Source organism: Lactuca sativa, chromosome 1 (genome assembly GCF_002870075.4).
Source record: "Lactuca sativa cultivar Salinas chromosome 1, Lsat_Salinas_v11, whole genome shotgun sequence".
NCBI classification, from domain to species: domain Eukaryota; kingdom Viridiplantae; phylum Streptophyta; class Magnoliopsida; order Asterales; family Asteraceae; genus Lactuca; species Lactuca sativa.
The window spans coordinates 13,698,509-13,723,448 of record NC_056623.2 but is presented as its reverse complement, the minus strand read 5'-3'; the positions used below and the strand labels follow the sequence as shown (position 1 = coordinate 13,723,448).

Below are 24,940 nucleotides of genomic sequence, written 5' to 3'. Positions count from 1 at the left end.
CACGAGTATTCCTAGTTTCCTACTAACCGGCCTCATGGCTAAGATGAAAAACAGAAGTTTCAAAATTATTTATTTATTTTTTTTTTCTTACAACGAATTACGGAGATGATTTTTTCAAATTAAACAAAACATTTATAATATGAATCCCAAAAACGAAAATTATTGTAGTTTGGTGTGTCATGAGTCTCAACTAGAACAAAAATCTTAACTTTCGTTTCACACGGCTTAGACACAATTTGTTATTTGCAAAAGTTAAATTCTAACAAAGTACCGAAAATGTATCAATAAATATATTCAACTACCATTCGTAACTTTTTTTTTTCCAATACCATGTATGATTAAACTTTCAAACTCATTAAATGTGACGTTCCGACCCTTTACTAATCAAAAGCGCGTTATTATAAAGTCAAAGCAAAACTTTTGACGTAATGTAAATACGGGATACTATAGGGGGTGAAATGATAAAAGGGTATGGTTGTCAATTAAACAGAGCGTCAGCACAAGGACAATACCGTCAATTTACTCGCAGTTCGTAAGTTTGCTATAATACATACGAAAGGCATCTGTAGAATAGTCGAAGCAAAAGATCGATTCTCATTCTTCATTAAATTCTTCCCAGAAGTTCTACTTTTGGCGCCAGATTCCAATTTTAACGGTCACGATTTCAACGGTTGTGTGTGCTAGTGTGTGAGAGAGAAAAAGCAGAGAGGGGGAGAGGTGTGTCAATGGCGGATTCAACAAACGGTTCTTCTAGTTTTTGGACTCAGGCTAACGCTTTGTTCAGAAAGAATTTGACCTTTCAGGTTCGTTTTTTTTTGTGTTTATGCATTTTGATCTCATGCCGTTATAAAAAGTTGCTTTTAATTTTGGTTTTCACCATTTCCCTTCAAATCAGAGAAGGAATATCAGGACAAATCTGAGGCTCATATTATTCCCACTCGTCCTCTGTCTGCTACTTGTATTACTGCAAACAATAGTCAACACTGAATTAGATAAACCCTCCAACAAATGTGGTTGCACTTGTATTGATCAAAATGGGGATGGTCAATGCGAGAGAGTATGCGGGATTCAGTACTCAGATTTGGATCAAGTGGCTACGTGTTCCATTCCTAGTCCACCTGAATGGCCTCCATTGTTGCAAGTACCTGATTCACAGTTTCGAGCAGTGAGAACTGATTTTCTTTCATTTGGAGACTTGCCTAATGACTCTTGCAGAAGTACAGGTTCCTGTCCTATCACTGTACTTATGACTGGGAATAACCAATCTCTTGGAGAGAGTATGTCAACTCTATTCCTTTCTTACCCTAATTTATGTCAGTCCATATTCAGTATATATTCACATCCTGATCAACATAATTTTCTGTTTGATGTATATTTTGATAGGTCTGGCTAGAAATATATTCCCAATTTCATCCAATTTTAACTCATCCAATGGCCTGGCTAATGTTGTATTGGTTAGTTACTGCCTGTCATCACATCTTGCAAGTGTGATCATTCAGATTTATGTGATGGGAATTATTAACATCTTTGTTTTGGCCTTTGGGGCATGATTCTTTGGAACATATCAGGGGTCAGCTTCGGAGACTCAGATATTCAACTTTCTTGAGCCTGCTTTCTTCTCGAGTCTTCCACTCTACCATGTTCAATCTCAGTGCAGAGCCAACTCCACTTTTTCTATTTCGATCCCACTGGCGTCCACGATAATGGAGAAAGGTATGAACTATTTTCAAGACTTTTGCTAGCCATACTTGTATTTCTAGTAGCTTGGATATCAGCAAAAGACAAAGATGATTTATTGCTAATAGCTTGATGCAAATGATGCAACACAAAGTACTTGTAACATCATATCTTGCAAGTGTAGATGTAGTGATGCGTAGAGAGTGGGTATATTATAACTAAGAGTGATATGAATTGGGTAAAGTTAACAATATGATTAGATCAAGGATAAAGTACCTAAACACCACCAAGATTACTTAAGTGCAACCATACGAGATCTCTAGGTTCAAAGAGAGCTTTCATGCAATGCTTGTTGGCCTTGTTCTTGTACAAGTCATTGACATGCTCAATCTTTGCTTTGCGTCTTTGACTTGTTCATGAATCTTCTTCATTTCTTTGGCTTAATTTGTTGCCTCAAAGTGGAATTCTCTACCCTTAGGCAGTAGTATTAGATTAGTAGGGGTGCGAGGATTCACTCCATAATTCACTTAAAATGGTGTGCATAATAGCATAAGTTGGAGATTGGTTATAAGCAAACTCAATAAAAGAAAGTTTAATGTCCCAACCTTTCAAGGACTTGCTCACAGTGCTTCTCAGCAAGGTTGTCATAATTCCTTTAAGAAATATATCAACAACAATGCTAGAACTTCCTGTTTTATACTTTGAAACAAAGGCGAATGATTGGAGAAATTCTACACATTTTGCGTGTCTTGAATTCAACTTGTTTTGGCCATTTATATGCTTTAAAGATTGATAAGGAATTATGACAACCTTGCTAGAACTTCCTGTTTTATACTTTGAAACAAAGGCGAATGATTGGAGAAATTCTACACATTTTGCGTGTCTTGAATTCAACTTGTTTTGGCCATTTATATGCTTTAAAGATTGATGATCAGAATGTAGAACAAACTGTTTTGGCTGCAAATCTTGACTCCACTGATCCAGGGCACATACAATAGGATAGAACTCCTTGTCTTATGTACTATAGTTCTTCCTTGTTTCATTTAGAGATCTAGGGCTGCCAAAAATTTATACTCCTCCCTTTAAGTGTTTCGAACCCAAAATAAGAATCTAAATCAAGCCCAAGGTGATCTAGACACATGAGATGGGCAGGTCTTGTATTAGCTGAAAATGACATGGATGCCCCTACATCATATAGACTGATGGCAAGTTTTTCTTGTTATTGTCCAACTGATCTTGTATTTTTAATGTAGATATTAGATGTGTTCAAGGCCAACATTTATGGCGCAACAGCTCTACTGATATTAACAACGAATTGTATGCGGGATACAGGAAGGGAAATTCTGAAGAGAAAATAAATGAGATATTAGCAGGTTGGTTGATCCAAAAATAGTTTGATTTCTTACTAAGTAAATGTCTAAGCTTTGATTTTAATTTTTTATTTTAACATTTTCACAGGCTATGATTTCTTGAATTCAAATGCCAACAATTATAATGTGACAGTTTGGTACAACTCTACCTACAAGAACGATACAGGAAATGGTCCCATTGGAACAGTCCGGGTTCCTCGCTCAATAAATTTGGTACATACACACACACACACTCTATATTTGCAGCATGAATTATAAAAATATTATTTCTTTCCCATTATCAGATGGCATGTAATAGTGGACTCATATTATTGCCTTTCCCAAATAGGAGTTAATAGAACATATTTTCATGAAAACCATAATGCAAATTATAAGATTTCCAATTTATATGCATACAGGTCTCAAATGCTTTCCTACAACTTCTGCTTGGGCCTTCTACACAAATGCTGTTTGATTTCATAAAAGAGACGCCCAAACCTGAAACAGAAATCAGACTGGATTTCTCTTCTCTCCTTGGACCATTATTCTTTACATGGGTCATTTTGCAACTATTCCCTGTAAGTTAGTTTTTAAAATTAAAAATTGTTTAGATTTAATGCCAACAAACAGAGTCTTTCTCTGAAGTTCATATTAGCAACTATTCCCTCTTAGGCTGTGTTTTGTTACACAGGACAAGACTAGACAAGATTTCTAGGGTTATTTTTGATGATGAGGATGGGGAGGGCATTCACGTCTTTTGCACAGACAAGAGATTGAGAACGAGTCCCCATCCCTCCTTTTAATTTTGGGTGGGACATAAAATTGAAATTTTGTCCCATTGACACCAGTCTGAGTCCCGGTTAATGCATGCCAAAACCCAGTAAACAGGGTTTTAAGAATAAATTACTATTCTTGTTGCAGATTGTCCTAACAGCTTTGGTGTATGAGAAGCAACAAAACTTAAGGATCATGATGAAAATGCATGGGCTTGGGGATGGTCCTTATTGGATGATTTCTTATGCATACTTCCTTGCCATATCCTTGGTTTACATGTTCTGTTTTGTGGCCTTTGGCTCAGTTGTAGGTATACTTCCTTGCAAAAACTGAATTGTACTAATATTTTCTTTGTACTACTAAAATTTTCTTAACTAATGCTCTTCAATTCATTTCAGGGTTAAAGTTTTTCACATTGAATGACTACAGCATCCAGTTTGTGTTCTATACCATCTATGTAAACTTACAAATTTCTCTTGCATTTCTGGTAGCTGCTCTCTTCTCCAATGTGAAGACTGCTGCAGGTTTGTTGTCATATTTTTCCATGCATTGCTTAGGTTGCGTTTATTAGACAGGGACATGATTGGATTGGAGAAACTTTCCAGGGCTATTCTCGATGATGAGGATGAGAAGGGCATTCACGTCTTTTGCACATACGAGAGTCCCTATCCCACCTTTGCTTTTTTGAGTGTGGCACAAAATTGCAATTTTTGTTCCATTGACATCAGTCTGAGTCTCCGTCTAATGCATGTGAAACACAATATGTCTTGTTGTGTCATGTGTGACACATGGGGCCATAAGGTTTCTTTTAAGAATGATAGAGATACATGTGGGTTATGACTTGTATTGATATGATTATGACAGTTGTGGGGTACATTACTGTCTTTGCAACCGGTCTCTTGGGAGGATTCTTCTTCCAGTTCTTCCTTCAAGATACATCATTTCCAAGTAAGTAAAGATATAAATAATGTAGTTTTGATCAGATAATATTATTACTGATTTCATGTTATTTGTCTAAATGTTTGTGTATTTTTTTTTTCTTCTGTAGGAGCTTGGATTGTTGTGATGGAGTTATATCCAGGGTTTTCTCTTTATGCTGGATTATACGAGTTTTCACAGTATGCTTTTAATGGAAACTATATGGGGACAGATGGAATGCGTTGGGGGGATTTAAGTGGCAGCAATAATGAGATGAGTCATGTCCTAATAATCATGATTGTGGAATGGGTGGTGGTTTTCTTTTTGGCATACTATATTGACCAGGTTGTAACAGCTGGAAGTGGGGCCCGAAAAAGTCCACTTTTTTTCTTGGAAAAGTTTAAAAAGAAGCCCTTGTCGTCCTTCAGGAAGCCTAGTTTACAAAGGCAGGGTTCAAAAGTATACGTGCAGTTGGAGAAACCTGATGTTGCCCAAGAGGCAAGTAGTAGTCATAATTAGTTTTAGTAATATTTTAAGTAACAAAATGGATAATAGGATATTGATTTGTCAGCGTATGTGTATTAAGTCCTGAGTTTTCTATTATTATGTTCTCTAACCTTTGGTAAATACCACATTGTATCAGAGGGAGAGGGTTGAGCAGTTGGTAGTTGAACAAGACAGGAGCCATGATATTGTCTGTGATAACCTCAAAAAAGTGTATCCAGGAAGGGATGGAAACCCAGAGAAGATTGCAGTTAGAGGGTTGTCACTTGCATTATCTACAGGAGAGTGCTTTGGTATGCTTGGTCCAAATGGTGCTGGCAAAACCTCCTTCATTAATATGGTTAGTGTAAAAACATCTCTTAATTCACAATTGTTTATTTGAATAACAAACAGATAGGTGCATACTGTGTTGTACATACTTTCAGTTTATTTTTTTTTCTTATTAGGACATTGTTGTTTGAAAAATCTACCCAATCATAGCAGTGAAATTTGATTTATATTTGGTTGGCATTGTTATAATTTGGTAGATTTTTTTATTGTATAATGTTGTAACAGGAGGAAATGAAAGTAATAAAAAACTAAAATACGTTGCTATTTCTTGCTTTTAACCCAACTAAGGTGTTGACAGATGATTGGGCTGGTTAAGCCAAGCTCTGGCACAGCATATGTTCGTGGCCTGGATATAAGAAGTGACATGGATGGGATTTATGCCAACATGGGTGTCTGTCCTCAGCATGAGTAAGCATCAAAATCCCAAGTTTTTTGGACTTAATCCAATAAACTATATATATATGAGTGTTTTCTTTTTGACTTGATAGAGAAAGCAAGGAAAATGAGGGTTTTCCCCTTTTACAAGTTCCAAGCATTCTAAATTACTTTTTAAGCATCATTTAATTATTGGGAGGGAGTTTTACTAATTATGTTGGCTTCTTCCTTCTACCATTTTTGTTATATAGCCTGCTGTGGGAAAGCCTAACAGGTAGGGAGCATCTTCTTTTCTATGGAAGGCTTAAGAACCTGAAAGGTACCGCCTTGACACAAGTAAGTTGACATTCTCTTTTGCTACCTTTCTTACATGACAAGGGATATTATTATGTGATGATACGCACAAGAAGGAAGGGCATTCACGTCTTTTACACATACAAGAGATCAAGTGCAAGTCCCTGTCCCACCTTGTTCTGCCCTTTTGGGTGGGACAAAAAACTTTAACTTTTTTTTTTTTAATCGATCGACACCAAATGCGATACAATCTGAAAAACTTATTTGGTTGTGTAAATGTGATTGTTTTAGGCAGTTGAAGAATCTCTAAGAAGTGTGAATCTATTCAATGGTGGGGTTGCAGACAAGCAATCCGGGAAGTACAGTGGAGGCATGAAGAGGAGGCTCAGTGTTGCCATTTCATTGATCGGGGATCCAAAGGTTGTGTACATGGATGAGCCCAGTACCGGACTCGACCCAGCTTCAAGAAACAATCTATGGAATGTGGTCAAGCGGGCCAAACAAAACCGTGCTATTATTCTCACTAGTAATCCTCTAATACACTTTCCAAAGGGCATTCACGTCTTTTCTACATAATAGATCGAGAACAAATGTGACAAAAAATTGCAAATTTTGTCCCAGTCTGATGCATATGCCAAAAACAATACAACCAGATCTGTCATGTCAGGTCATTAATTGCAACTGATATGGATAGTACAAATGTTTCAGCACATTCAATGGAGGAAGCTGAGCATCTATGTGATCGGTTAGGGATTTTTGTAGATGGAAGCTTGCAGTGTGTCGGAAACCCTAAAGAGGTATTTTGCACATTAATATAAATCCGGGGTTAAAACGGTCATAATGGATAACATCCTCAAATCACGAGTGAATCTTACTATCTTTATTTTACTTGTATGGGGACAGTTGAAGGGTAGATATGGAGGTTCATATGTGTTCACAATGACAACATCCTCAAATCACGAGGCAGATGTAGAAAACCTGGTAAAAGGTCTCTCGCCAGATGCAAAAAAGATATACGAAATATCAGGGACACAAAAGTTTGAATTGCCAAAAGAAGGAATCAAAATAGCAGATGTTTTTCGTGCTGTTGAGAATGCTAAAAGTAGGTTCGATGTTCAGGCATGGGGGCTTGCAGACACAACTCTTGAAGATGTTTTCATTAAAGTTGCTCGAGAGGCTCAACCATTCGATGTTCTCTCATGATTAAATCTTCATTTTCTTGTTAGTAGATTAAAACAAAACTATACGTATCTCTATAGAAGAATTTTAGTTTCTACTGATTTTTTAGTTTGCATCAAATTTATATTGCCAAAATGTGCCACAGGTGGTATATTGTATAGTATTTTGTATCTCAAAAACATACAGGTTTTTGTTTTAAATTTTTGTGTATGTATATCATGCTTGTACTTTTGTAATTGGACTTTTTCTTTCATTGAATTTTATAAACAATTAAATAGTATTTTTATGGATTCCATAAAACAATAACTGTCAAATTGATCATTCGTGATCAATTTGAAAGAACAGGGTACAAGTAGATGATCGACAAATATAAAGTTACGGTGCTCAAAGATATAATTTTGACATGGATTAATTAAATGGGTAATCCCGTAAAAGCCTTTATATTTTGTGTTTTTTTTGGATTAAACCTCAATTTTATTTTTTTCCCTAACCCTGTATTTTCCTACTTTTTTCGATTTGGCCATTTTAATTTTTTTTTTCCATTTTTTTTGTAAAATGCGAGGGTTTTTCAGAAAAAATTAAAAAGTTGATGATATTTTCAGAAAATAATAAAAAGTTAATTATGTGACAGGGTGTTCCTCAGTCCTCGCTTCCATGATTTCTTCGTGGCCACTGTACTCAACACATCCACCTCATTTAACACATTAATTTTCCTCATTTAACACCTTAATGTTCAACATCTTTGTTCAAAGTTTTTTTTTTTGGTTTATTATCCACCCTAGATGGTGGGTGACCTCCTTTATGTGGTTTTTAGGGTTTGTAATCCCCCAAGGCCAGGGGAAACCTTAGGTCACAAAGTACCCACAATTCCTTGTCTGCCTTGAGAGAAAATAGGGAGAGATACAGCTACAATGATTGATGAAAATCCAGTTTATTACAAATCGAAACACTTATGTCGGGATACATAAGAGAACATAAAGATTCAAACTTATGATCTTCAACGGAAGTTATCATGAGAGAACATCGAATGGTTGAGCCTCTCGAGCCACTTTGATGAACACATCCTCTAGAGTAGTGTCTGAAATTCCCCATGCTTGAACGACAAACCTGCTTTTAGCATTTTCGACAGCACGGAAAACATCTGCTATTTTGATGGCTTCTTTTGGCAACTCAAACTTCTGTGTCCCTGATATGTTATATATCTTTTTAGCGTAGGGCGAGAGACCCTTTACTATGTTTTCTACATCGGCCTCATGATTTGAAGATGTTGTCATTGTGAACACGTATGAACCTCCATACCTACCCTTTAACTGTCCTAGTTCAAAAACAAAGATAGTAAGACACATTGATTAAAGAACTTTCCATGGATTACGGTAATGTTGTTGATACTGCTGTTTATTTTTTACTTAATGGATTTTGTGGGGACAACACTTAAAACTTTAAGCTATAAATGGCTATAGAGAAAGTCATGGAAATGAAGCTTCCTCCTTAAGTCCTAACTTTAATTTCGTGAATTTCCTCTCATTTAGTTTTACTTTCCATTTTCCTACCTTAATTTTTTTTAATTGTTAATCCAAACAACATTATGGTTATAACGATTTGTTAGGGTATGCATGTATTGATCACAATACCTCTTTAGGGTTTCCGACACACTGCAACCTGCCATCTACAAAAATCCCTAAGCGGTCACATAGATTCTCTGCTTCCTCCATAGAATGCGCTGAAACATTTTAGTCCATATCAATTACGTTTCAATTATCTTTACCTTAATTGCAATAAAACAAGTTCAAATAGTGCATCTTTTGTTTCAGGAAAAAACATAAGGGAAAGTCGCATGTTAGTGTAAATGAATTATTTTTAGGACAAAAGTACTAAGGTCATGTTTGTTATGCAACATTGGACACGACAAAACAATATCAGAGGATTACTGGTGAGAATAATTGCGCAATTTTGTTTAGCCCGTTTCACCATATTCCATAGATTTTTTCTTGAAGCTGGGTCGAGCCCAGTACTGGGCTCATCCATGTACACCACCTTTGGATCTCCAATCAATGAAATGGCAACACTGAGCCTCCTCTTCATGCCTCCACTGTACTTCCTGACTTGCTTGTCTGCAATCCCACCATTCAATAAATTCACGCTTCTAAGAGATTCTTCAACCGCCTGAAACAACACCACTTACAAAATAAGTTTCAAGTCTCAGCAAGAAAGTTGTCTTAAAGGTCCCATCTGTTACGCAAAACATGACGGGTGTTCCTTTGACATGCATTGAATTGGGCTGGAGTCGATAGGACAAATTGCAATTTTTTTTATCCCACCCAAAAAGGTGGAGGGAGGTAGGTTAAAGACTTGTTCTTGATCTCTTTTCTTTGTAACAGATGTGTGAATGACCTCCTCATCCTTGTATTAAAAATATTCTTAGAAAGCTTGGTCAACCTACTCTCATGGTGTCCTTAATTGTAACAAACATAAACAAAGTTAATGACAACTTACTTGTGTCAAGACGGTACATTTAAGGTTCTTAAGCCTTCCATAAAAAAGAAGATGCTCCCTCCCTGTTAGGGTTTCCCACAACAGGCTGTATAACAGACTTGGTATTAAGAAAACATACAAATTTATCTAACCAACGTAATTAGTAAAACCAACAACTTCTGATGTTACTTCTAGAGGGTTTTTGATATATGGGTGTTTATTTTTGAAATAGTGCATAAAGAACTACTTACGAAACTCATGAAAAGGAGGTTTTCCCCATTAATTTAACCCTAACTTTTTATATTTTCCTTCCATTTCCTCAAGTGGTCATTTTCGCAAATATATTTTAAAGATCATTTATCAAGGAAAAAAGAAAAAAAAGAAACAAGTCCTTACTCATGCTGAGGGCATACACCCATGTTGGCATAAATCCCATCCATGTCACTTCTTATATCAAGACCATGAACATATCCTGTGCCAGAGCTTGGCTTAACAAGTCCAATCATCTGTGAGTACCACCTCACTTTTATTAGTTTAAGATATTTTAGGAAAGAGATCAAACCAAAATAGCACATTCCATAAGGAAAAGAAGAGAAAAGAAAGTTAAGAGAGAAGAGAAGAGAAAGGAAGTGAAAAGAAATTTGTGTTTTGTGTTCCCGAGTGGGAGAGAAGCGGAAGAAAAATTAAACATTTTCTTCTTTCTCTGAAAATCCTTCCAAATCGGAAGGAAAGTTAGGAAGGAAATTGATCATTCCCTTTCCTTCCACTTCCTTCCTTTAATGAAATTTGGAAACACCATTTTTTTTATTTTCTTCTCATTTCCACCCATTTTTTTTTCTCTCGTTAAATTGAACTCGGGAACGGGTGTAAAAATGTCTATGAATGTTAGAGCAAAAAGGTTCTGCTCAGGCTTATCCTATCCCAAGATCTCATTTACAGATTCCCACCTTCTTATTATTGCTAAGGCAAGCATGCATGACTCCCTAATAACAGAGCATACACCTTTCTATTTTGTATACAAATAAACAAGAACAAACTGTGAATTAAGAATAAAAGATGCGTTTACACTAACCATATTTACGAAGGAAGTTTTGCCAGCACCATTTGGACCAAGCATACCAAAGCACTCTCCTGTAGATAATGCAAGTGACAACCCTCTAACTGCAATCTTCTCAGGGTTTCCATCCCTTCCAGGATACACCTTTTTGAGGTTATCACATACAATAGCATGGCTTTTGTCTTGTTTAAGTAGTGACAACTCGACCCTTTCTTTCTGATAGAAGGTGGGAATGGAGACAACTGGTATTACTAAAAGTTAGAGAATACAATAATCTAGGAGATTAGACAGAAGTTAACCATTTAAAAAACTAGATAAAAGGTTTGTTGAAAAATCTATACCTATAATTTTATAATACTGAACTGGTGTAATATACAACTAGTCCAATTAACAAAATATACCATATCATATACTATGGGCACTATTTTCTACAAAAAAAAGTTTTTCTTCCAACAACCCCTAATCGGGCCCACATTGTGCTGCCTCGGGAAGATCACATGAGATGTAAATAAGAGCCTAGTGCCAGAAGGAACACAATCCACATTGGAACGGAAAGTCACCCATTACTGCTACAGAAACTGTAGCCTTCTTTTTTACAAAGATACAACCCTAAACCAACTATGGGCACTAATTATAACTGAGTAAAGAAGTACTACTTGCCTCTTGGACAATATCAGGTTTCTCCAGCTCTATATATACTTTTGAGCCCTTCATTTGTAAACTTGGTAGCCTAAATGATGACAAGGGATTTCTGAATGATTTTGAGGGATTACTTTTGAGGTTATGCAAGAAAAAAAGTGGACTTTTTCGGGCACCACTTCCCGATGTTAAAACCTGGTCAATATAGTAGGCAATAAAGAAAACCACCACCCATTCCACTGTCATAATTATTAGGACATGACCCATCCCATTATTGTTGTCACTTAAATCTCCCCAACGCATTCCATGAGCCCCCATATAGTTTCCAGTAAATGCGTATTGTGAAAACTCGTATAATCCACCATATAGAGAAAACCCTGGATATAACTCCATCACCACAATCCAAACTCCTACAAAAATGTAAAAAAGTAAAGACAATAACATATTATACATAGCGCTAAACAGTTCAAATTTCAATGCCATTATATATATATATATATATATATATATATATATATATATATATATATATATATATATATATATATATATATATATATATATATATATATATATATATATATAGGGTTAGGTTCAAGTGAAATGACCTAATTTTGTGAAACCGTGAGACACATTTTTTATTTATTTTATTTTTATTTATTTATTTAATTTTTTTTAGTTAATTCAAGTTCCGAAAATAATATTTAAAAAAAGAATTTGTAGATTTTTCCATTTATTTTGCATTTTAAAATTATTTTTTAGAATATGTACAGTTCTAATATTAGAATATTTCACGTATTTTTCAAAAAAATAGAATTTATTTTTATTTATTTTTTATTTTTTTTAGTTAATTCAAGTTTTGAAAATAATATTTAAAAAAATAATTTTTAGATTTTTCCATTTATCCTGCATTTTAAAATTATTTTTTAGAATATGTCAGTGTAATATTCTATTAGAATATTTCACGTATTTTAAAAAAAATGGAATTTTTTTTAGTTAATTCAAGTTCCGAAAATAATATTTAAAAAAAGAATTTTTGTATTTTTCCATTTATTTTGCATTTTAAAATTATTTTTCGATTTGGTCTCACAAAATTAGAATGGTCTCAAATGAACCTTATATATATATATATATATATATATATATATATATATATATATATATATATATATATATATATGCTTTCAATAACATTAATTTTTGGAACATAATTTGTGGGCCAACTCAGGGTTTTTTGAAAAATAACCCTTTTTGCAGAAACATATGTGCAACATGATGTCATGATCTGATGAGGACTGCATTATCTATATATACTTACTTGGGAGTGATGTATCTTGAAGGAAGAACTGGAAGAAGAATCCTCCTAAGATACCAGTTGCAAAGACAGTAATGTACCCTACAACTGTCATAATCATATCCATAAAAGTCATAATCCACATATATGTCTATCATTCTTACAAGGAACATTAAGGCCTCATTTGTTATGCAAGATGTGATACGTTGTACTGCGTTGGCTAGAATTAAACTTGGTCAATTGATGTTAATGGAAAATATAATTTTTTGTCCTACACAAAAAGGTGGAACAAATGTGGGACATGGACTCTTTCTCTCTCTCTCTCTCACACACACACACACACTTGTATTTGCAAACGACGTGTGTCCAGTCCAGTCAAGTGTTATTCCGTGTAACAAACACATCCTAAGCAACTCCTCCAGCAGACATGGAAAACAAACCTGCAACAGTCTTCACATTAGAGAAAAGAGCAGCTACTAGAAACGCCAGAGAAATTTGTAAGTTTATGTAGATGAAATAGAACACAAACTGGATGCTGTAGTCATTCAATGTGAAAAACTTTAACCCTGTAATGATGTAAAATGAATCGAAGCGGATTAGGTAAACAAATTAAAATAGTCATATAAAAAGTACAATTCAACTTTTTTTTGCTGATTTGTACCTACAAATGAGCCAAAGACCACAAAACATAAAATGTAAACCAGAGATATGGCAAGGAAGTATGTATAAGAAATCATCCAATATGGGCCATCTCCAAGCCCATGCATTTTCATCATGATCCTTAAGTTTTGTTGCTTCTCATACACCAGAGCTGTTAGTACAATCTGCAACAAGTATGGTAATTTATTCTTACAACTTGTGTCCTACGCATGAAAAGACAGGACTGGACATGTCAGGTTATATACTGCCTTTGCTGTGCATTGGGCTGATGTCAATAACTTTTGTCCTACCCAAAAGACAGGTCGCTGTCAATATTTTGTCCATGCAAAAAATGTACAAAAAATATGAATACCCTCCTCATGCATATCATAAAAAATAGTCGTCTAGTCCACTCTAGTCTTGTGAACCAAACACAGTTTAAGAGGTCTGTGTAGGTGGATGGGTCGCAAATTAATCAGGTAGGCTAGAAAAGAAAATTGTGATATAATATAATATAAAAGCAAAAAATAAGCTTCATCGACCAAATTTTGAAAAATTGAATAGGAAACCCATCCTACTATTATAGAACATAGAAGTATCAGCAAACACTGCTACATACAATTAACTAAATATAAACCTTTTAAAAATTTTGAAATTTAACTTACAGGGAATAGTTGCAAAATGACCCATGTAAAGAATAATGGCCCAAGGAGAGAAGAGAAGTCCAACTTGCGTTCAGTTTCAGGTTTGGGCATCTCTTTTATGAAATCAAACAACATTTGTGTGGTTGGCCCAACTAAAAGTTGTAGAAAAGCATTTGAGACCTGTATATGCATATGAGTTGGAATTGTTATAATTTGCATTATGGTTTACGTTCCACGGAAAAGTAAAAGTAAATTTCTCTTTGATCTAGAATAAGGTTTAGTTGTAAATACGGGCTTACTAAAAGATATTAGTTTATAAACACTAATAAAACCCATATTGCATAGTTAAATGAATAGTGAATGAGGTGGAATGATTAGTTCGCATTCAATGGATAAATTCAATCATAATAGAAGGCCACATGGGTGTTCCAAGTACTTGATGTCCCGGGCCAGCAACCCGGATTGGGGGGGGGGGGTATTTTATGGGCCAAGTCTTATCATAAAATAAGAGATGTTTTTGCTTTAAAAAATGCATAAAAACATTGTTTTAACTGAACTTTTGTATGTTTTTGTATCTTTGATTAGTTTAATTACAAAATTTTATTCACTTTTGCTATATAAAAATTTCTATATATAAAGGCATTAATTTAGTATCTCGCATAGAACATTGAAATCCAATAAGTTGTCCCTAACTTTTTCATAGAGTTCAATGCATTGCAGAAAGAAAATGGTAAAGTTGTATGAAAAGTAGAATGATGATATTACAATCTATTAAACTCTATAAAGATAAGCACATTAGAATCATGACTTTCAAGATGCAAAAGTTCATGTGTAATTCACGAAGTATATGCATGCTTCAAATATAGTATGTGTACCAAATTTATTGACCGAGGAACCCGGACCAGTCTAATAGGACCATTTCCTGCATCTTTCTTGTACGTAGAGTTGTACAATATCGTCACATTATAATTACTGATATTTGAATTCAAGAAATCATAGCCTGTGGAAATGTTAATATAAAAAATGTAAAATCAAAGCTTATATATATATATATATATATATATATATATATATATATATATGTGTGTGTGTGTGTGTGTGTGTGTGAAAAACTCAATCAAATTATGTTTAGATCAACCAACCTGCTAATATTTCATTTATTTTCTTCAGAGAGTTTCCATTCTTGTATCCCACATATAGCTCATTGTTAATATCAGAAGAGCTGTTGCGCCATAAATGTCGACATTGAATGCATCCAATTTCTATATTACAATACAATTCAATGAGATTAAGCCTTAAATGAGATTAAGCCTTAAACGTGTCCAAATTGTTTTGGTCAATCATAACTGTTTATTCTAGTTTAAATGCAAAGGTGCTGCATTTTACATACTATGAAATACCAATCAAATATTGAAGGTTCAAGTCTAGTTCTGTGTTATTCCACTTTCGTCATTGTGATTTTTCTTTGTTTATTACACGTCGCCTCGTCCTCTGGTAATATTTTATCCTCACAAAATTTTTATATTACTTTTTAAATGCAAGCTCCCTTTCCATACACTTATATCTCATTCTCATTGGTGATGAGTGATGATCATCTATTCCGCATCCAATCTTAACTTTTCTTTAATTTTTTCTTTTTAAAATTCACGAATAGCAATTGAAAAGAAACAAATCTAGACTATGATAGAGGTGGCCTCTTTTTTAATAAAGTTATTAAAAAGTTATTGTTATTTTAATAAAGTTATTAATAAGGATATATATACTTTAAGTTTTATACCCAATAAATAGAAATAATTTATGAAAATTTTGATATATTTAAGGATAATATGGTAATTTTAGAGTCTGGATCTATCAAATCGAATTAATATGAACATATTTATAGAATTAGTTGGATTTTTCAAAGGTTTTGGATTTGAATTGAGTGGATGCACCTACATGTGAAATTGTGAATTATGACCGTATAGTATTTATACTCCGAGGGAGACATTCGTTAGAAGGTTAGATGGAGACATATATAATTCCAAAAACAATAACATTTTTTTTGTGTGTGTGTGTAAATATCTTGGTTTTTATGTGAACATATGTTTTTATTTTATCTTGGTTTTTTATGCGGAAATATGTTTTTTAGTTTTTAAGCAAATTCTAGTAAACATAATCAACTTCAACGTTTTTTCTTATTGTTCAACCAAGATTTTCTATTTTTTTATTTTAATATAACCAATAAATTGTAAAACCCATTTTCACTTATAAAAGTTAATAAATATAAACCTTTGTTTATAAAAACAAATGTGAAAATATATTGTTTTTTTTGCTCAAATGATCAACATGAAAGTTGTAGTAGTCATCATTATGAACACGTGTATATAAAGAACGTTGAAATTGAGTTTGTATGAAGAAGTTATGATTTTTATAAGTTTTGGCGAAAATATCAACAAATATAATGATGTTAATAAAATAGTATGTGACTTATATTTCCTTTTTAATATTTTACCACATTTTTCACATATAAAAACCATTTTCTTAACAAACATGTTTAAAAAAAAAGGCTTTTATGCTTATATACAAAAAAATTATGTGAAAATATTTTTTTTTGTATAAATATGATTTTATAAAACAATAAAAAAATATTCAAAATTAAATTTTGAAATAAAATGTAAATATACTAAATTTAGGATGATTTCGTAAGAAAGTTTTGAAATCCGGACCAAAAGTATAAATTTTGGACCAAATTTCTAATAATATTTAAAATCTAGGCCAAATGTGTAAATTTTGAAAGTGGATGACCTGATGACCGGGTAAAAAGGGTCAAAAATAAATACAATTAGCGGTATTCGAGACTTAATCAGAAAAAAATATAGGGACTTAACTGGATATGAGGTCAAAATATAAAGATTTTATAGTAGATTTTCATTTAAAAAAAATACAATCTTTAAATACTTTAAAAAAATTTATTTTTATTTGACTTAAGTTTCAGTTTAACATTATATTTAAATTAACACATTAAATATATTAGATGGAAAGTTGAAGGTTAAGGGTTTCAACATGTGGTAAAAAAGAAAAATGTTTCTTTGATAATATAATGTAGATAGATATAGATATAAATAGATAGATAAGTTAATTTTACTAAGCCAATCCTAACTTTGAAAGGAGTAATGTGTATATCTTGAAGATTAAAGGGGTCAAATTGTAAGGTGATTATAAATTAAAGGGTTAATGGCATAGAAGGGTAACGAACTTTGGTCTCTGTCCACATTTAGGTAACCATGTGTTTTTTCGTACACATTTGACTATTAAACTTGGTTGACCTTTTCAAAATAGGGTAATATGAATGGTGATTATCGGTGATATTACCTTATTATGAACAAGTCAAACAAATTTACTTGCCAACTATGTACGAAAAAAACATACATGGTTACCTAAATATGGACAAAAACTAAAGTTCCTTATCTGTTTTTGTAATATTGAATTCTTTATGCTAACTGCTAAGTCCACAAGTCATTAGATATGCTGATGTGACATAGAATCGGACCATCAGGTCTTGGTGTTAGATCTCGAGTAGGTGTCGTCAGCGGGTTCCTGACTTGATTCCTAGCTGCCATCTAAGAACAAAATCGTTAGAACTGTCTGAGGGACTGTGCCCTAGGAGCACGCTCTGACAGTCAAGTTAGATAGATGTGTATGAGGATATGGTTTCTCCTAGATGGAAAACCATATTGGTGGGAAGAGTGTATATATATACAGTGGAGGCTCATGTTTGAAAATGAGAGATCCTCCTCATGGAGGAGGAGGTGTTCTATTTATAGATCTAGGTCAATCGACAATTAGATTAGGCTTAGGCCAGTCCAGTTTAGACCCAACTAGTGGTGGGCTAGGTTGTGCTGCCAGGTCTCTAAAACGCATATAGCCCATCCCCTGGCTAGCTGGGCCTAAAGTGGGTTGACCCAAGACTTGACCACCTCTTTATACACATCGATCTAACTTGATCGTCAGAGCATGCTCCCGGGTTATAGTCCCTAAGGCGGTCTAATTGTTTTGTTCTCCGATGGCAACTAGGAATCAAGTCGGAAACTCACTAACAATACCTACTTTAGATCTACAATCCAGATCTGACACCAAGACCCGATGGCTCAATTCCATGTCACATCAGTGTGTCTTATGACTACTTGCATTTATCATAATGAACTCAATATTACGAAAATAGGTAAGGAACTTTTCCATATTTAGGTAATCATTTTTTTTGGTACACATTTGACTAGTAAAAACTTGTTTGACATGTTCAAAATAAGGTAATATCACCGGTAATTACCAGTCATATTACCCTATTTAAACAAGTCAAACAAGTTTAATGGTCAAATGTGCACGAAAAAAATATATTTACCTAAATGTAGACTAAGACCAAAGTTCGTTACTAGGCTAGGTCGATAACCCTAAAGTAAAGGTCTAAAGTGGAAAGCACGCGGGACTTATTGTTACTAACAAATATATTAATATACCTCTAATGATAAGCACCGGAGAGCAATTAAATTAATCTATAAAATCTATATCTGTTTTAAATATTTACATATCTATATATAAACTAAGAAGATACCCTTGGCTAATAGCTTCTTCCATATATGTGGATCATCACATGCCTTGATTTTCAAGGTTAGCAATTAAATTTATGCATTATTGGATTAAATTGCAAATTTAATTCCATGAGGCCATCATTGACAATTTTTGCTTCTATATCATTTTGTATACGAAGTGATTCGTTAACAACAATCTTCATATATAACAATTTATGTTTTATATAGTTGTACAATATAATATTTTAAAACACAAATTGTTGTACATAGAGAAGAACTAAATCACTAATAATCTCTTTTATAATTAAATTAAGTGATCGCAAAGGATCAATTTCGGTTCCTTAAAACCAAATTGAACACTAGAATATAAATAAAAGTAGGGAGAGCAAAAATCAAAAACTTACCTTTCTCCACTGTCATGGATGCTAGTGGGACCGAAATAGAAAAAGTGGAGTTGGCTCGGCATTGAGATTGAAGATAGTAGACCGGAAGACCCGAGAAGAAAGATAACTCAAGAAAGCTTGATTTCTTAGTGTGAGCAGTTGTCCCCTGAATCATGCCAGAAAACCAAAAAAATATTAATTTAATTTTCATCATACACATGTATATCTGCATGATCATCTGATGATAGATAGGTAGTAACTAACCAATACAACATCAGCCGGGCCATTGGATGAGTTATAATTGAATGAACTTGAGAACATATTTCTAGCCAAACCTATCAAAAATACATACATCAAGCAAAAAATTATATATGTTGATCAGGATGTATATATTGAACATTGACATAAATAAGGGTACGAAAGAGATACATACTCTCTCCAAAAGATTGGTTATTCCCAGTCATAAGTACAGTGATAGGACATGAACCTGTACTTATGCAGGAGTCATTAGGCAAATCTCCAAATGAAAGCAAATGATCAGTTCTCACCGCTCGATACTGTGGAGCTGGTACTTGTAATAACGGAGGCCATTCAGGTGGACTTGGAATGGAACAAGTACCCACTTGCTCCATATCTGAGTACTCAATTCCACACACTTTCTCGCATTCACCATCCCCATCTTGATCAATACAAATGCAGCCACATTTTAAGGAGGATTTATTTAGTTCCATGTTGACTTTTTCTTGTAGTAATACAAGTAACAAACAGAGGAAGACTGGGAATAATATGAGCCTCAGATTTGCCCTCATATTCCTTTTCTGCTTAATTTGAACAAAATGGGGAATAAAAAACTACTTTTCAATAACGACATGAGATCAAAATAATGCATAAACATATAAATCAAACCTGAAAGGTCAAATTCTTTCTGAACAAAGCGTTGCACTGGGTCCATAAACCAGAAGAAGTAGAACCATTTGTTGAGGCCACCATTGATGCACCTCTCATGGAATGTTAAGATTAGAATGTGACGCCAAAATAAGAATTTAGGGAAGGATTTGGGTGAGAATCGATTTGGCTTGGACTATTATATACTAGCCAACCAATCACACCGAGTCCGAGTAAATTGACGGTATTGTCCTTGTATGACGGTATTGTCCTGGTGCTGATACTCTGGATTAACTGACAACTATACGTTTTCTGTGTTGACCCCCTATAATATAATGTATATACTTTACATTGAAACGCATTTGATTCTCTTAGTATAAAAACATCTTTGTTTTTGAAACTGAACTTCTACACATTTATCTTTTCACAAAAGGCATTAAAGACCACATTAATGAGTGGAAAATTCATATCATATATTTATTGATAGATTTTCAATTATTATGACGAGGAGGATAAGAAAGCATTTTGCATATCACAAATATGTGTGTACCATCGTGTTATGTAATTGTCATTCTCGATGAGATAAAAAAGTTGCTAACTTTTTATAAAATTGGAGTTATTTGATAGTTGTTGATTTAATCGGATTTAATTGAGCCAAATCTTGATTGAGTCAGGTCCGATAAGAAACTGCAAAGACTTTTAAATATGGTCTCAAACAGTCTGTATCAAACGGTCTGAATCTAACCGGGTTAAACATCTTACCAGAGCCACTAAGAAGAATATGGAACAACACCTAAATCCATTTAGTACCATTAGGATTGTAGTAATCATATCAAATACAAAATAATCTAGTAAAAGAACATCAAGTTGCAAAACATATATATATATATATATATATATATATATATATATATATATATATATATATATATGTTCAAATGTTTTTAGCAAATATTGTGTGCCTAAATGCTCCAATCAGAATTTAGGAAAAAAGAAATCATTAATTAAATAATAAAGGGTAACTTAGTCATTTTACCTTTATAAACCAAAAATAAATGTTGTATATTTGGAAAATCATTAAATGAGTATCACAGATCGTTTTTTAAATCGTTGTTCATCTCACTAACCCTAATCCATGCTCTTTTCTTTTTTCGATCGGCAAGCACATGAGCGACCCAATTTCTTCTTCCTTCATGCCCCTGTCAAACGATATTTACTTGTAAGTACAAGACTTTAATTATCCAAATCAAAGTTTGATCAAATTAACAACTCAAGTTATGGGTAGAGAGACAAAATGGTACTGAAAGTATATGTTAATCGACTTTCCCAGACATCTCGTTCTATTCTCCTCTTTTACAGGTAAATTACATTATTCATTTACATTGGGTGTTTTCTTTTTCTGTTCCAACCTTTACTTTTCACATTTTGCAGCTTTGTTGTAGAAATGGCCTGAAAGAAAATTTGATTTCTATGTTGCATGCCAGGTGTTTGTAGAAATGCCTCAAAGAGAATTTGATGTTCAAATTCTTGAAGAACACAAAAATAATTCTAACTTGGTTATTTGTGTTACTTGGTTCTAACATGTGGTATGTTTATTTGTTAATTGCCTGAAAGAGTATTTCTTTTATTTTCTTCGTTAAACCTTTGAATATGTTTTTTTTGTTGTTGTTAACTCCTTATTTGTTAATTACCTGGGTAGCATCAATCTTTGCTATTGGAATTTGATTTTTTTCAATCAATTTAGGGTGAAGATTTGATTAACGGTTTATAAGAGATTTTCACAAATTTGAGACAGTTTAGAACTTAAACATTGTATGAATGAGAAAACTCTTCTCAAAAGCATTTGTAATCACCTGATAAAATAAGCAATATGTGGAAAATATCAAAATCTAACCGTCTAATATTTGAAAAATATTAAACTTAACATGTTCCACTGTTCACAATTTTATAATCTTGATTTAGTAGCAAATTTTATGTATTCTGTCAGAATATATTCTATGTATTCTATTATATTCTATGTATTCTTCCAGAATATATAAAATGCTAGGAATTGCAAGTAACATTCTAGTAATTCTGACAGAATGCATTTATACATTGTATGCTTTAAAATGTTTATATATAGAGAAATACGATTGCAAATGGCAAATCACATGCTTTTAATTCTTTATAGAGGCATGTAAAGTTATAACTAGCAGATTTTATTCTATGTATTCTGCGACATTGTATTCTATGTATTATGCAAGATTGTGTTTTGTATATTCTACCAGAATGCAATATATGTATTCTGCCAGCATGTATAAATTAATAGGAATTGCAAGCAACATGTTTTTAACCATTATTAGTTTTTGTTGTATTTGTGATAGGAATGGTCCGAAGAATGGCTTGAAGACCTGATAAGAATGACTTGAAGAATGAGCCAAAGATTGATGACACTCATAGTTTAAGAATGTTCTTATTTTTTTTTTAAGAATTACACATGTATTTATTCATTAACTGTATATTCAAGAATGCTGATTTTTTTTATGATATTCTTTTAGAATATGTACAAATATATTAAAATTTATAAGGCTATTAGTATGTAAGAATATGTATGAATTTGTATTTAAGTTCGAATGTATATGAAAATATTAAATGTTATTCTTCAACTAGGAGTTCAAGAATTCTGTTATTCTTCATTAATATTCTAATATAATGAAATTCTGAAAAAACATCATTCAAACAAAAATCCATTCCGACGGAATAAAATCGGTTATGTTTACAAATTATGTTTAGAATTAATTTAAAAAATTCAGATTTTTAAAATTAGGAGTGTTAATGATCCCTTAAAATCCGAAAATTTCCGTTTTTAAAATAGGTTAATTGACCAAAATACCATTTTGCTGAAATTTGTGTGATTATATGGCAAATGCTACTCTATTGTAATATCATAGACCCTCAGATCATGATCATTGATTGTATTCATCCGGTGGTTTAGATCTGTGCATTCTAGCACACAATAGTTAGTAAAAACAAAATAACTTAAGCCTATATATATATATATATATATATATATATATATATATATATATATATATATATATATATATATATATATATATGGTAAAGTCAGATTGTTTAATTGTTTCAATCATAATAACCATGTTCAATGGCAAGCAAGAGATGGCTTTCTGTATCTTCTACACTATTTCCCTTGCTATTTCAAGTATTGTAGTTTGGAAATCTACTATAATAAATGAAAATTAATTTTGCCACATGTCAATCTCTTATGAGTTCTGACACTTGTCATTTTGTGATATTTTTAAAATAAAATAATATCCACATGTCAATTTCTAATTTTTTTCAATTTTTAAATTAAAGTCATATAATACATATACTTATATATGTAAAGTATTAATATAATAAATGTGATAATAAATTGATATTAATATATTTTTCATTCCTTATTTTAAAATTTTGTTTTAAAAAAATATTTATTGTATATACTTTGGTATATAATCTTTTTTAATCAACTAGTGTATTATACGAGTTTTATACCTAATTAGAGAATATGTTTACAATACATCATTAACTTTTGTTGAACAAGAATTCTTTAATAAACAAGCAAAGTAACAACGTGCTACGAAATTAAAAGCAATAAAAGTTTATACAACTATTATTAAGCCATCCGGTCCAATTAAAAGATCTTTTCTATGATACCTACGTGGCTATGAGCGTGTTCAACAAAATTAGCTGTTAGCGGGTAGTTTGTAACTTGTAGCTTGTAGCGTTTTGTTAAACGCTATATGAAGTAACATTTGAATTTGGAGCATTTTGTTTAAATTAAACGTTAGAAGTTTGCAGTGCCAAACAAGACTTTCTATTCAAAACGGACCGTTTTATCAAACGTTAGAAGCTAGAAGTTCTCAAACGCTTCGTACCAAACACGTCCAATGTGTAATCCATATGAACGAACGGGCCATGAGAGAATCAAATAGAAAGCTCCTAAATTCGGCTTTTGGTTTAAAAATATTCTTACTATATGTATCTCTCTCACTCATATATATATATATATATATATATATATATATATATATATATATATATATATATATATATATATATATATATATATATATATATATATATATATATATATATATATATATATATATATATATATATATTGAAATCATTGGATACACCCACTCACTCACACACACAAGAGGTACACAAAACAATTAAATATACATATAAAAGTAGCCGTTTAAAAAATAAAAACATTACAGTGATTAAATCGATAAAATCGTCGTTTTAGATAACCACATTAAACATTTTCCTTGAGTTGATACGGTGCCCAACTAACAACTACATCTTTGATTACTTCTTTAAGAAATGAAATCATGTTTTTTGTTTGTCGTAATTCTTTCAAGCATATATATTGGTTGTTTGTGAGAATGAATTTTTTGTTTGATTATTATTATTATTATTATTATTATTATTATTATTATTATTATTATTTCATATCCTTCTTGCTCCCACATAAAAAATAAATGAATCAAACTCTTAAAGAATAAATAAAAGTGTCATTCAATAATAAATGAATTGAAGTCTTAAAAAATAAAGAAAATGACGTATATTCTAAATATCTACCATTTACCTAATTAGTTGTTAAACAAAATGTATAATTACCGTATTCACCATTAACTATTGCCTAATAAGGAAACTAATTAATTATTTTTATTAGTTGTCATCATGTCATTGTCCACCTTAATTGTTCATTCTTTTAATTTTATGACAAAAAACTATTGATCACCTAAACACAAGGATTAAGATTCTTAGATCCGACATGGGTATATATATATATATATATATATATATATATATATATATATATATATATATATATATATATATATATATATATATATATATATATATATATATATATATATATATATATATATAATGGATGGTTCAATTAAA

At 32.4% G+C, this 24,940-nt stretch overlaps 2 protein-coding genes across 3 annotated transcripts; one reads left to right on the top strand and one right to left on the bottom strand.

Moving 5' to 3' along the window:
• Positions 1 to 565: 565 nt before the first annotated feature.
• LOC111887339 (ABC transporter A family member 7) lies at positions 566 to 7,684 on the top strand. Of its 2 annotated transcripts, none has more exons than XM_023883500.3 (17): positions 566 to 803; positions 896 to 1,277; positions 1,384 to 1,454; positions 1,569 to 1,713; positions 2,931 to 3,050; positions 3,136 to 3,260; positions 3,446 to 3,604; positions 3,948 to 4,110; positions 4,199 to 4,324; positions 4,665 to 4,748; positions 4,849 to 5,216; positions 5,362 to 5,562; positions 5,851 to 5,960; positions 6,179 to 6,263; positions 6,513 to 6,747; positions 6,916 to 7,018; positions 7,125 to 7,261. In XM_023883500.3, exons 1-16 carry the CDS (start codon positions 726 to 728, stop codon positions 6,969 to 6,971), a joined length of 2,508 nt encoding a protein of 835 aa, XP_023739268.1. In that variant the 5' UTR covers positions 566 to 725; the 3' UTR covers positions 6,972 to 7,018; positions 7,125 to 7,261. The 2 variants fall into 2 exon arrangements, with proteins under 2 accessions (XP_023739268.1, XP_023739267.1); XM_023883499.3 differs by having other exon boundaries at positions 568 to 803; positions 6,930 to 7,018; positions 7,125 to 7,684.
• Positions 7,685 to 8,258: 574 nt separating this feature from the next.
• LOC111887340 (ABC transporter A family member 7) lies at positions 8,259 to 20,083 on the bottom strand. Its single transcript, XM_042899006.2, has 17 exons — positions 20,000 to 20,083; positions 19,527 to 19,911; positions 19,358 to 19,428; positions 19,115 to 19,259; positions 15,288 to 15,407; positions 15,021 to 15,145; positions 14,167 to 14,325; positions 13,524 to 13,686; positions 13,303 to 13,428; positions 12,887 to 12,970; positions 11,590 to 11,978; positions 10,945 to 11,145; positions 10,269 to 10,378; positions 9,894 to 9,978; positions 9,329 to 9,563; positions 9,032 to 9,120; positions 8,259 to 8,710 (listed from the first exon to the last, which is right to left on the bottom strand). The coding sequence occupies exons 1-17, from the start codon at positions 20,081 to 20,083 to the stop codon at positions 8,411 to 8,413; spliced, it is 2,871 nt and encodes a 956-aa protein (XP_042754940.1). The 3' UTR covers positions 8,259 to 8,410.
• Between the last annotated feature and the right edge of the window lie 4,857 nt (positions 20,084 to 24,940).